The sequence below is a fragment of the Nicotiana attenuata genome, chromosome 6 (genome assembly GCF_001879085.1).
Source record: "Nicotiana attenuata strain UT chromosome 6, NIATTr2, whole genome shotgun sequence".
Taxonomy (NCBI): domain Eukaryota; kingdom Viridiplantae; phylum Streptophyta; class Magnoliopsida; order Solanales; family Solanaceae; genus Nicotiana; species Nicotiana attenuata.
This window is the reverse complement of record NC_031994.1, coordinates 71,665,746-71,679,767: the sequence shown is the minus strand read 5'-3', so window position 1 is coordinate 71,679,767 and position 14,022 is coordinate 71,665,746. Positions and strand designations below refer to the sequence as shown.

Sequence of the window (14,022 nt, the reverse complement as noted above, 5' to 3'; positions counted from 1 at the left end):
GCCTTTTCCTTCTTGATTCCATTGTTAAATGAATCTGTATAGGTGTAAACATGCACCTATACGTGCATGTTAGCTGACAAGAATAAAACATTAAATTTATCTTAATAGACGGAGAAAACTTTAAAAAGTACAAACTCTTTGGGCTACTACTGGTGTGAACCTGTAAAATGCAAACTTTTGATAATTTCGAAATTATTCCTGCAATTTTTATTCAACTAGATAAAGAAGTCATTTATAACCTATTTGGGGTAGAACATTTCTTCAATCTGTAAGGACTAGTTCATTTGGACATGTACTGCTTAACTTTACAGCCAGGAAGTGGAAACTTCTCTTCCCAATTTCTATCTCTTGAATAAATGTACGCACGAAATATCACGCTAGCCATCCTACCATCTGATAGCGTTGTAGATGCATACTTATTATGGTTAAGTAATTTAATAAGGTGATATTGTGTTAGTTAACCATGATTAGGTTAAAGAAATCTATATGCAAACATATATCATGTATCTAGTGGTTTGGTGTATATATTTGGTGTGAATAAGTTACTTGCACCCGTTGTTTACACCACACTAAGGTGTTTTACTATAATTAAATGATAAATAAGGTGAAAGTGCATATTAATTAACCAAATTTAGGCGATAAAAGAGTATACATGCAGAAGACACATGTCATGTTATTATTATATTGATTTAAACACCTGGTACGAGTAAGACAATATGAGAAATTGGTATAACGTAATAGTTCTATCAATATCAAGTCTTAATTTTAAAAACTATCCTGTATTGATTTTATGTTAATTTTTTCCCTCTTTTTTTGATACTTAGTTGAAAATTAGAATATGCGTACGTTTTGAGAGTATTTTTGAGTAGTGAAAGTTGAAATTAATGATCTCCCGGTTAAAGTTGGGAACATGAAGTAAGTCGTTTTCTTCCAATTGGTGTCTATTTTATTTTTTTTGGGATTATTTTCAACTGTTTAAGATGATCAAATAGTAGAGAATGATTTTGATTTAGTAAAGAGAGTAACTGTTCGTTAAATTTTTTGACACCATTCCAAGTGTTTGACTCAAAAGTTGTTTAACACTTTTTAAGCAAATCAACCAAATAGATGAAGGGGTAAATCCTAGTTAAAGATAATTAACTCTAAATCCGAGACGAATAATATGAGTAGAAAAACATAGCCGAGTATAATTATTGGGCGTGATTATAGCCAGATTTAATAACATAAAGAAAGATGCATTGAATAACATTAAATGGCAATAAAATGTAGATAAAGGAAAAGATTCACCCGATCTTGAGTTAGTCGGATCTTCTTTCATTTGATAAAGATGAATGATAGACAAAATACAAGAACCATTGGACCCTTTTTGGATCTGATGAAGGTTTTGGATCACAGATCCTCTTCTCTCTTTTGAGAGATGTGTTTACATATTTTCTAGAAAGAGGGAGAGGGAGACCGAGAGAGAGCCCCTTACTGGGAAGTCCTCCCTTCCTATTTATAAGGGGTATTCCTAGAAAAACATTAAAAGAAAAGGTACAATTAGAGGGAATATTCGGTAGAATATTCCTTTTGAGGATTCCAAAGCAGACTAGTTGTTTCATCACTGTCCGACCTCGGCTTGTCCGACCTTGGCTTTATTGATGACGGTCCGACCTCAGCTCTACTGATGACGGTCCGACCTTGGCTTTATTGGTGACGGTCCGACCTTGGCCTTATGTCTTCGCGTGCCGAATTTCTCTGGTCTAATTTTGACTCATACAGTTAGTCCCTCCGCTTATCGAGGTCGTCTCTTGGTCAAGCTCGGTGAGCGGACCATTAATTGTAGTTTGAGACATTCGGATGGGGAGGTCGACTAGTATGGGTTGCAGCTGAGGATACCGATGCCGAGGGAGAATATCTTGGAGATGGTGGTGAAGAGAGTGGCGATGGTGCCGCCGAGTGAAAAGATAGCTGTCTTTTTTGACCATTGATCAGGGTCGTATAAAGAAGAATTTTTCATTGTTATTCGCCGTGTACTTTTCTATGTTTTTGCTTTTCGCGACTTTGGTGCGAGGTAGATTCCCGCATGGCGAGTCCCGATCTTTCTTTCCCTTTGTATTTTCTGACGACACTTGGCCTTAGTGACATTTCGAATTCTCTTTGGCGAAGGCCCATGGCCTTAGAGGGTATTATTTCGATTTTATCAAAATACTGGCCCGTCATCGTTCGATCGAGGTCGAACTCTTCTTTTTAGTGAAGGCCCTTGGCCTTAACGGGTGTTATTTCGAACTTGTCGTAATATTAACCCGTCGTCGTTCGATCAAGGTCGCACTCTTCTTCTTTGGCGAAGGCTCCTGGCCATAAGGTCGATTCGGACGAGGCCGAATGTTGTTTCGGACGAGGCTGAATGTTGATTTGGACGGGGCCGAATGTTGTTTCGGACGAGGTCGGAGGTTGATTCGGACGAGGCCGAATGTTGATTCGGACGGCCGAATTCTTCTATTTGGCGATGGACCTTGGCCGTAGGGGTGTTATTTCGAGCTGGTCGAAATGTTAACCCGTCGTGGTTCGAACGAGGTCGAACTCTTCTTTTTTGACGAAGGCACTTAGCCTGAGTCCCAGTTCGAACGAGGTCAAACTGTCAAAATTTGATGGCGAAGGCACTTAGCCTGAGTCCCAGTTCGAGCGAGCTCGAACTGTCAAAATTTGATGGCGAAGGCACTTAGCCTAAGTCCAATTCGAGCGAGGTCGAACTATCAATCTTTGATGGCGAAGGCACTTAGCCTGAATCCCAGTTCGAGCTAGGTCGAACTGTCAAAATTTGATGGCGAAGGCACTTAGCCTGAGTCCCAATTCGAGCGAGGTCGAACTGTCAAACTTTGATGGGGAAGGCACTTAGCCTGAGTCCCAGTTCGAGCGAGGTCGAACTGTCAAAATTTGATGGCGAAGGCACTTAGCCTGAGTCCCAGTTCGAGCGAGGTCGAACTGTCAAAATTTGATGGCGAAGGCACTTAGCCTGAGTCCCAGTTCGAGCGAGGTCGAACTGTCAAAATTTGATGGCGAAGGCACTTAGCCTAATCCCAGTTCGAGCGAGGTCGAACTGTCAAAATTTGAGGGCGAAGGCACTTAGCCTGAGTCCCAGTTCGAGCGAGGTCGAACTTTCAAAATTTGATGACGAAGGCACTTAGCCTAAGTCCTAGTTCGAGCGAGGTCGAACTGTCAAACTTTGATGGCGAAGGCACTTAGCCTGAGTCCCAGTTCGAGCGAGGTCGAACTGTCAAAATTTGATGGCGAAGGCACTTAGCCTGAGTCTTGGTTCAACCGTAGTTGAACTTCTTGTCGAAGGCGCATAGCCTTGATTTAATGGCGAAGGCCCATAGCCTGAGTCTTGGTTCAACCGTAGTTGAACTTCTTGTCGAAGGCGCATAGCCTTGATTTAATGGCGAAGGCGCATAGCCTGAGTCTTGGTTCAACCGTAGTTGAACTTCTTGTCGAAGGCGCATAGCCTTGATTTAATGGCGAAGGCGCATAGCCTGAGTCTTGGTTCAACCGTAGTTGAACTTCTTGTCGAAGGCGCATAGCCTTGATTTAATAGCGAAGGCGCATAGCCTGAGTCTTGGTTCAATCGTAGTTGAACTTCTTGTCGAAGGCGCATAGCCTTGATTTAATGGCGAAGGCGCATAGCCTGAGTCCCAGTTCAACTGTTGTTGAACTTTGTCGATCTTGATGGCGAAGGCACTTAGCCTTAAAAGGTTCCCTGGGGAGTCCCAATTTGCTTAATTCTGCTTGCATTGGAGAATATGATGCGTTTCTCGGGTGACTGCCCCTACGTTTATTCCATTTTGAGAAATAGTTAGTTAAAACAATATAAAAGCATTTGTTACCTCAGTTTGATCGCGTTCCCTTCTCCGGTTATGCTTTCGGTGGTCGCTACCAATTTGGCAAGGCCGTCTATTTCGATGTTTTGTGCTCGGGCACCTGGTCGAGTTGACACTCGTCAAACTCGGGCAGTAGCTTATGAATTCCTGCCTGATATTTTCGTGGCCTTTGTTCTTTTATTTTGAAAGTCCCTGTGACTTGGTTGATGACGGGTTGTGAGCCATATCGGAGGATGTTTCGCCGTGCTCCATACTTGAGAGCTAGTTTCTTGTCCTCTCAATCGTGGTATTTTAGCAGCAGCCAAGTGTAATGTTGGGCCACTTCTTAAATCTAGATTAGATGTCAATGCATATGACAGGGTAATTCCCAAATATTCTACATCTTTTATTCAATAAAACTTCAATAGCTCTGGATTTGGATATTGTTTAAAGATTTGTCAGTAATAGTCTTTGTTGCATGATAATGCAGACGAGGCGAGTGATCAAATGGAAAGCTCTAATGATTTTATTTTAATGCAACGGACCGAAGGCCTTCTAGTTGAGCTAAATATCTTGAGTTGTTTATGATTTCTTGGAGCAATATTGAGACCATATCTTTACTCACCTTGAAACCATGATTCAACAGAGGTACTTCAATCATTATTTTATTAGGTGTATCAAATTCGTTTGGCTTCCCTGAAGACGCTCCATAGTCGGAATTGAATCTTAGATCTAGAGGAAACTAAAATTTTAACTAGAAAATCCCCACAGACGACGCCAAATTGTTTGACTCAAAAGTTGTTTAACACTTTTTAAGCAAATCAACCAAATAGATGAAGGGATAAATCCTAGTTAAAGATAATTAACTCTAGATCCGAGACGAATAATATGAGTAGAAAAACATAGCCGAGTATAATTATTGGGCGTGATTATAGCCAGATTTAATAACATAAAGAAAGATGCATTGAATAACATTAAATGGCAATAAAATGTAGATAAAGGAAAAGATTCACCCGATCTTGAGTTAGTCGGATCTTCTTTCATTTGATAAAGATGAATGATAGACAAAATACAAGAACCATTGGATCCTTTTTGGATCTGATGAAGGTTTTGGATCACAGATCCTCTTCTCTCTTTTGAGAGATGTGTTTACATATTTTCTAGAAAAAGGGAGAGGGAGACCGAGAGAGAGCCCCTTATTGGGAAGTCCTCCCTTCCTATTTATAAGGGGTATTCCTAGAAAAACATTAAAAGAAAAGGTACAATTAGAGGGAATATTCGGTAGAATATTCCTTTTGAGGATTCCAAAGCAGACTAGTTGTTTCATCACTGTCCGACCTCGGCTTGTCCGACCTTGGCTTTACTGATGATGGTCCGACCTCAGCTCTACTGATGACGGTCCGACCTTGGCTTTATTGGTGACGGTCCGACCTTGGCCTTATGTCTTCGCGTGCCGAATTTCTCTGGTCTAATTTTGACTCATACCCCTTATTGTACTTCAATTAATTATCATTATCATCAGCTTAAACATTATAATTATTCTCTTGCGTCTTGGAACGTCATTTTAGTTATTTTAATTTCTTTTTTGCTCATGACATCAGACATCTAGTACTACTACTTTATTGGAGTTTACCTTTTCTTCAACTCTTTTTCTTTTTGTTCCTCTAAAAGATTATCCCTTTTAGATGCTGTGTTAGTTAAGCTTATCTAAACAACGTTTAAAATTCATTTCTTGAATGTCCATAACAATGTAATATAAATTAATTAGTCGTCTCCATGAACCATTAATATGTAATATAAAACACCATTGGGGAGTTCATTTTGCAATAATTTCTTGCAAAAATGTGAAGTAACTTTTTGTTCTTGCAAAATTTTACAAATAAAAATAAAAATTTGCAACTCTTTTTTTTTTTCCTCTCTCCAAACACTAGCACAAAAACCACACATATTTTTGAATTTGTGGCATACTTTTAGAATGCGTTTGATGCAATGTAAAATATTTTTCGCCAATGATATTTACTTGAAAATTATTGTCAGCTTGTAGTTGTAGGTAGTAATTTTTTCTATATCAATTTTTTTTACATATAGTCGGATATTAAGATATGTGACTTGTACTATTAGCGGATGTGAGAATGTAGCATCTAGATACTTCGGTAATAATTTTGAGTAGACAGAGTTCAATATAATGTTCCCATGTAGGTTTAAAATATTGGTACCATGAAGCTAGTCATTTTCTTCCAATCAATTTTCCTTTAGGAAATATTCACAACAATTTAAAACAATCAAAAAGTAGAAAATAATTTGTAAAACCAAGGGATGTGGAGAAGATCTTAGTCAAAGGTTTCAGGCTTGAAAATAAAAAAACTTCTAGTAGAGAATGTTTCGCTCTTTAATGTGCCATACACAATGTGATTTTGAATTAGTTGGGTCATACCGGATATCATATGATTATAAAAAAACAAAATTAGCAAAAGAGCACAATTTATTAAATATTTTACACTATACCAAACACAACCGCATTATATATAATCTTAATTATCATTATCATCAGCATCAACATTATAATGATTCCTCTATGTGTTGGAACTTCATTATAAAACAAGAAGGAAATTGTTCTTGACATCAGACATCTAGTATTATAACTCTAGTGGAGCTTACCTTTTCTTTTCCTTCTTTTTTTTCATCTTAAAAATTATCACTTTTTAAATCTTGTATATTAATTAAGCTTATCTAAATAAAGTTTTAAATTCATTTCTTAAATGTCCACTAAAATGTAATATAACTTAATTAGTCGTCTCCATTAAACTAACCATTAATGTGTAATATAAATCATAAAAAGCCAAAGGGCGGTGGGACGGCGCCAATCATTTGTCCTAGTCCACTCAAATAAGGCCCCATGGTCGGCAAAACCTAACACAAAATGTGTTATTTTTTTCCTCTTTTATTGTTAAAGTTTCAAAATGTGTTATTTTTGTTAAGATCCTATGGATATATAAAGACAGGTTATGTGAAACTAGGAGAAGCATCAAGTTTTAAGCAAAACACTCTTAAGAACTTAAATTGAGCTTCTTTTGGGGCATTTTTTTTCTAGTGAGAACTAAAAATGGTGAAGATTGCCTTTGGTAGCATTGGTGACTCTTTTAGTGTTGGATCATTGAAGGCCTATGTAGCTGAGTTTATTGCTACTCTTCTCTTTGTATTTGCTGGTGTTGGATCTGCTATAGCTTATAGTAAGTAACACTTCTCTAATTCAACTTTGCATGTGACATAAATATTTAATTATTGACTCTAGCACTACAGAGAAAAAATAGCAATGGGGTGCCACTAAGGTCCCGTTAATTCGTTATGCATGGGCCACGGAGTCTTGAGAAAGACCAAACCGACTCTATCATACACAATTTTACCTTATATTTTACCAGAGGCTGTTTTCTTAATAAATGACAGAAAATAACATAACTTTTGCAGTTACGCCAAATCTGTCTAATTAACCTTTATTTTGCTTTGTGGGGTGATTTTGCAGATAAATTGACAGCAGATGCAGCTCTTGATCCAGCTGGTTTAGTAGCAGTAGCTGTGGCTCATGCATTTGCATTGTTTGTTGGGGTTTCCATTGCAGCCAATATTTCAGGTGGCCATCTGAATCCAGCTGTCACTTTGGGATTGGCTGTTGGTGGAAACATCACCATCTTGACTGGATTCTTCTACTGGATTGCCCAATTGCTTGGGTCCACAGTTGCTTGCCTCCTCCTCAAATACGTTACTAATGGATTGGTATGTACTGCTATCATTTTCAACTCATATTTTATTTCTTTTGCGATTTTTCACATCTTCAATAAAAATAAAAATAAAAGCTTTACCTAAGATCAAACTAACCGGTAGTATAACCGTCAATACAACCCCTTAAATTAAAAATAGCTGGCGGATGTATAATATATGTATAGTTCATGTATAATATTTGTATATTCAATATATATTCTACGTATATCGGCTAGAAAAAATAAACAATGAATCTGACCCACTATTTTTGAATGGAGTTGGGCCTCATATGTTGGTTTTTGGCAGGCTGTTCCAACCCATGGAGTTGCTGCTGGGCTCAATGGTTTCCAAGGAGTGGTAATGGAGATAATCATAACCTTTGCACTGGTCTACACTGTTTATGCAACAGCAGCAGACCCCAAAAAGGGTTCACTTGGAACCATTGCACCCATTGCAATTGGGTTCATTGTTGGGGCCAACATTTTGGCAGCTGGTCCATTCAGTGGTGGATCAATGAACCCAGCTCGATCATTTGGGCCAGCTGTGGTTGCAGGAGACTTTTCCCAGAACTGGATCTATTGGGCCGGCCCACTCATTGGTGGAGGATTGGCTGGGTTTATTTATGGAGATGTCTTCATTGGATGCCACACCCCACTTCCAACCTCAGAAGACTATGCTTAAAAGAAGAGAAGAGTCTTCTTCAATGTTTCTTTGTGTGTTTTCAACTGCAATGTTGATTTTTCTTTAAGCTTTGTATATTATGCTATGCAACAAGTTTGTTTCCAATGAAATATCATGTTTTGGTTTCTTTTGAAAGACTGAGGGTATCTAAAGCCTATGCATGTGTATATTAATTTAGACAAAGCTAAATAACTCTAAAATAACAGTGGCCACACAAGAAATAAACAACAACAACAATGACATACTCAGTATAATTTCACAAGTGGGGTTTTGGGAGAATAGTGTATACACAGACCTTATCCTGGCGTGGTAGAGAGGTTGTTTCCGATAGACCCTCGGCTCAAGAAAAGGTGAAAAGGGAGAAAAGGGAAGAAGAAAGAAAGAAGAGGGAGACAAAGGACGATAAGGAAAGAAAATTTCAACCCACTGACCTTTTCAAGTAACACATAGTTTAGAAAGTTCTACACCCAGTTAAGGCTTTGAAGCAAGTTTGATGATAAGATGAATTGGAAGAAACCTGTCATTTTCTCTCTTTTTCTTGAACAGTTCTTTACTCATGTAGTATTGGTATAAACCAGTCAACTCTTCTCTTTTCTGACTAGTGTGTGTACAATATACTGAAGTCACAACACTAATATCCATTCTTCCCTGTATAACAGACTAAACGTACAAAGATTTATGGTGTCCCCATTCCCACTTGGGTTATACTCAAAATACAACAGTCTTGTCTTTTCCATATGGTAAAACTCGCAAATCGCAATATGATTTAATTGCTTTTGCTAAACACTGTTTCTCAAGATCCTCAGACTTCTGAATAAAGCTCCGCAAATTGTCTCTATGGGAAACTCTTTCAACCTGAAAGAAGAAAGGTTCTATAAAAGCATGAAGCTGAAATCATAAAATGATGGTGAACATTTAGCAGATGATGATCGACTAGTTTCTCAAATGATACATGGATCTCTTAGGGGGACGATTTGCTAAGATGGTAAGGGAACACTAGTATAACGATTTCGAATATTTTGAACTTAAAAATGCATTATCCTCTTCTTAACTCCTTTCCATTGCTTCGTACTCCTTCGAGAGAACCAATCTCTCAGGTCTACCTTCATACATTCTACAGAACAGTTACTGGATTTAAAGTCAAAATATCAAATCCAAGGCCAAGACTCAAGAGGATGCAAGTAAACGAAGTGCATTGAAACAATCAAGAACATGAAGCAGCATTATGCCAATGAACACACACACGCGTGCACACACCCATGTGGCATTTGGACAGCTTTTTGAAAATATTTTTGAACAAGATATTTTTGAAAAGCGAATGTGTTTGGATGACCATGTTTTCGTATTAGGATTAATGTATTCTCTCTAAGAGCACACAACCAAATTGTAACTTATTGCTCCATAAGACTTTCAACCAAAAATTAATACGTTTAAGTTGTTGCTCATTTATGAGAGCTTGTCTTTGTTTTACAGATAATTTGTTTTTCAAAAAAAGTAAAAAGAAAAAATGGGTTAATAAGTTTACGAAGTAATGATACATAAATTATGATTGAAGGCATGCTTTTAACTTCACGAAACAGAATCCAAAGAAAGAGAAAAGCTAGGTAGGAGTGCAACCATAGAATGATAAGCTGTTAAAGATTGAACATGCAGGTTGGATCCTAAAACTAATTTTTGGAGTTCCAATGCACATAAAAAAGCTTACAAATAGTAAAGACATTGCATGGTTTGACATAAGAATACTTACCATTTGCTCGATGATGGGACCTGCATCAAGTCCTTCACTAACAAAGTGACTCGTTGCACCAATCAACTTAACACCAGCCTCAAAAGCCTATCAAAAGATCGAACGAATAAAAAGCCTCAAGTTTGTTAACCATCACGAAAAGAAGTTCCACAGAGTGAGAGTGGAAAATGACCATTTACGGAAAAGGAGTCTAGAAATCGAACCTGCTTAGATGGACTCCCGCCCTTGAATGATGGCAAAAGGCCATGGTGAATATTAATGATATCCTTCCCATAACATTCTAAGAACTCTGCAGAGAATACCTGCATAACAAGTGCAACTTTAAATTAAGAAAGCAACTTAAGGAGGGAACTGCAACATTTATTAGGAGTTTTATAATGGTGAACATCATGAATCATGTAAATTATAAACAACCAGTTTAAATCATTTAAACTGAACCATATAATATAAGCAAAAGAAAAAAAGTTATGTAACACAGAACTGCCTCTGTTGCTCAACAGAACAGCCCCTTGATATAATCAAGAGAAAGCACAAGTAGGAGTTCAATGTCCCAAAATTTTGATTACCTGCATGTATCTAGCAAGTACCAAAAAATCAGTATCATGAACTAATTTCAAGATCTCTCCTTCTCTTTTTGTCCCCATAGTTGTTGGCAAATAATAGTATGGAATTCCATGCCTTTCAAGTAACCGAATCACATGAGCGTCTGGACCTCGATCGTGATTGCTGTTAAACAAAGAATACATTTTATATGATAACAAATATTTTGTGGTAAGTATTTTACATGATAACTGATTCTTTGAATAGCAAATAAATAGTATAATGAAGAAATTGCATATGCTTAACCTTATTACAGAAGTTATATCAACAGGAAGCCTACCATTCTGCCACCTGTGCAACAAATCTACAAGACAATGGTCCTGCAACAAGTTGATGACAGTTTTTACATTAAAAATAGTACTAAGAAAGGTTTCAGCATAGCACATAAATCAGCTGTTGACCAGTCTTGGGATCAGAACCTGCTTTGAAGCAAGAACTGCGATCTTATATTTTGGATCTATTTCAGGAACCCGAACAACAGACTTCATTGCATTAAACATCTTTGATAGCTTAAAGAAGTCCTCATCCATTTGCCCTCGGGGCCATTTAGCAGGGTCAAAAGCAAACTCACTGTAATTGAAGCAAGATTTACTTTGTATTATTCTTATGACTTACCAGGAAAAGGAAAAAACAAAAATAAAAGAGCTATGAACATAGCTGACCAATCCAAAACAAAAGATAATATTCTAGGTATCTGGCAAAACGTTACGGCTAATTCTGAATAAATATACCACATAGTACCGCTTACAAAGACATATAAGCACCATTGGTTCATTACTTCTTGCAAAATGAACATTTTACCTCTTTCACCACAAATAAAAAGAGAAAAGAAAATACAGTTCATTTTAATATGCTTCATAAGACAGTAATTGACAAAAATACTTGGCAAGACATTAGGTTCTTCATTTACTTTTGATCAGTCCTTAGGTTCTTCCTTTATAAGCAGATCAACTTCAAAAGACAATTGCTCGATCAACACCATTGAGTGAATAATCTTTATGAAGATCTCTCGTTATTAGAAGATACAGAGTAACTGAGTATATCGTCAAGAAAGCATGGAGTTAACATTTTCATAGACGCCTGAAACAGCCCTGAAAACTCACATAGGTTAATCTTAAATTGAATATTACTGGCCAGGGTCTCATTGCAATAGATATGTTTTTTTTTCTTTTTGGCTCATGCAAGGTGAGCCTCATTTGACTACCTAGATAAATATAAAATTGTCTGTGAAGTGTTTGCCACTCTCCAAGCATGCTAAGTTAATTGATTCTCAAAATCACTCTCTACCGATAGAAGCTTGTAGCTGCAAGATTATATAATGTGTCGACAAAATTGTCCTTCAGCATCCTTATCTGCTACAGATACCTCTGTTACTGCTTATGTTATTATGAACTAACCAAATGATGATTCACCAGTATTATGTCACTGCTATAACAATTTTCTCTTATTAATACAACAATCACAAGAAGAAGCCACTGCAGAATATTCAATATATTTTTTCTCATTATTTTTGACGAGCATACTTAATAAAGCTCATTGTGATTAACCATGATTGCAAAATTAAAATTTTTTATAGAAGAGGAATGAAGTAATCCGGTACAAACATGTCCAAGCATGACACTGTACAATTGACAGAATCCTAGTAAAGAATAAACTCTTCAAATGTTTTCCTTAGCCAGAATCCAATTAGGATGCATAAATGGTAGGGGATTGATAACTTTCTTTTTGAAAAACAGAATCGAGCTACGCTATACATTATCAAAAAATTTATGAGTTTTAAGTTCTATAGGCTACAATGTAAAACATACCTACACAATCTAGTCACTTATAAGGTAATTACAAGTAATCTCTATGATAAAAAGTAATTGGTAACTTCATACAAACAGTAACTAAACAGCTATAGTAGGTTAAACTACACTAATCATATAAAAAATCTTTACACATATAACTTAAAGTCCATTTTCTATAGTACTCCGGCTAGTGCAAAAGATTACACATAACCCAACCCCAAATGAGATACAACTAACTAAAGAGAAAGTAAGAGAAAATACCTTCTTGAGTAAAAGACATTCTTGTCTTCTGGAACAAAAACATCAGCGTTAAGAATATTTCCACCCCTTGATGCTATGCATTCTGATAGCTTTGCTACGATTCCTACTTCATCCTATTCACAAAAACGAATTCAATTCTCGTCTCAATCTCCCAATCAGTGGTCCTATTATATAAGACAAATAAGTTAATCTTGTTTATGTATGCTGGTAGTGCACTGTGCATACACATATGAACACTTACTTACTGGGCAATGAAAGACATGAATGCCATGTACCAGAGAATTTGAAGAGGACCCAAATGGGATTTTTACAGATTTGAGTGACCTTTTCGCAAATTGCGGACCAAAGTTTGGGGATACCAATCTCCAGAGGAGGTTCATGTCCTCGCTCGCTCGCTCCCACCTTCAGTTCTAATTGTTTCTCTTTCCAAAATATCACCAACATTTCATATCCAAGTTTATCAGTCAAATCATAGTCTTATCTGTTTCAGACATCTGTCCAACTTCCAAATGTGGGGCACAACAAGTCCACCACAACCACCTTTTGGGAGTCCGAAACTTCTCAAAATACGTTTTTACTGTGTAAAAGAAAAAAAAAAAAAACTTTTCTATATATAGTGTGGTATAATACCGCCCGCGGTCCCCCCCCCCCCCCTCTTTTTCTCCAAAAACAATTTGAGTGGACCCTACCCGTCACACAAAAAGATAGTATTGTAGGTTCTGCATCCAACCCAAGCTTTCATTGTTGTGGTTTCCTCGTTTCGGGCTCAAAATTTCAATTTTCTGACTTTTCTAAAAACATAAATGAGGTATTTCGATTTAGTTTATATCGAAACTCGTATAATAATGCATATTAGTTGTCTTGAATGTGTTTCCATGTTGTTTTGTGTTTTGTTTGCGATTAAATTAGCATGTTATTTTTATCCGGATTAAGCTATTAGTGTTTTAAAGAAAGTCTTTAAAAGTTGAGAAATAATTTTTGTTGTTAATAAAAATGTTCATAAATTTCTTTTACTGTTTTATATGTAATTTCGTGAATGCTATGCTATTAAAATATATTTGTTATTTTTATTTTGTTTAGATTATTCATTTGTTTAAAGACTAGTGCCCTTATAGCGTAGTAAAATATAGAGTCTTTTAGCGTAGTAAAATGTAGAGCCTTTTAGCGTAGAATCTATGTAGTTTAAGTATCTACTATATTGATAGATCAAACACAAACTCTGTCCAATTACAATTTACAAAAATTAATTATTTAATTTATAAAACAAACACACAGAATTATGAAAAATATTGAAATTGACACATATAAGAATTCAGGATAGCTTGGTGCTATTGGGCCTCAAATATCGAGC

General features: G+C 36.7%; 2 protein-coding genes across 2 annotated transcripts; one reads left to right on the top strand and one right to left on the bottom strand.

Moving 5' to 3' along the window:
* LOC109227180 (probable aquaporin TIP-type RB7-18C) lies at positions 6,837–8,400 on the top strand. Its single transcript, XM_019392239.1, has 3 exons — positions 6,837–7,066; positions 7,357–7,607; positions 7,899–8,400. The coding sequence occupies exons 1-3, from the start codon at positions 6,940–6,942 to the stop codon at positions 8,271–8,273; spliced, it is 753 nt and encodes a 250-aa protein (XP_019247784.1). The 5' UTR covers positions 6,837–6,939; the 3' UTR covers positions 8,274–8,400.
* LOC109227179 (formyltetrahydrofolate deformylase 1, mitochondrial-like) lies at positions 8,771–13,224 on the bottom strand. The gene is made up of 8 exons (XM_019392237.1): positions 12,917–13,224; positions 12,672–12,784; positions 11,040–11,190; positions 10,867–10,940; positions 10,587–10,746; positions 10,224–10,322; positions 10,021–10,107; positions 8,771–9,128 (listed from the first exon to the last, which is right to left on the bottom strand). The coding sequence occupies exons 1-8, from the start codon at positions 13,049–13,051 to the stop codon at positions 8,982–8,984; spliced, it is 966 nt and encodes a 321-aa protein (XP_019247782.1). The 5' UTR covers positions 13,052–13,224; the 3' UTR covers positions 8,771–8,981.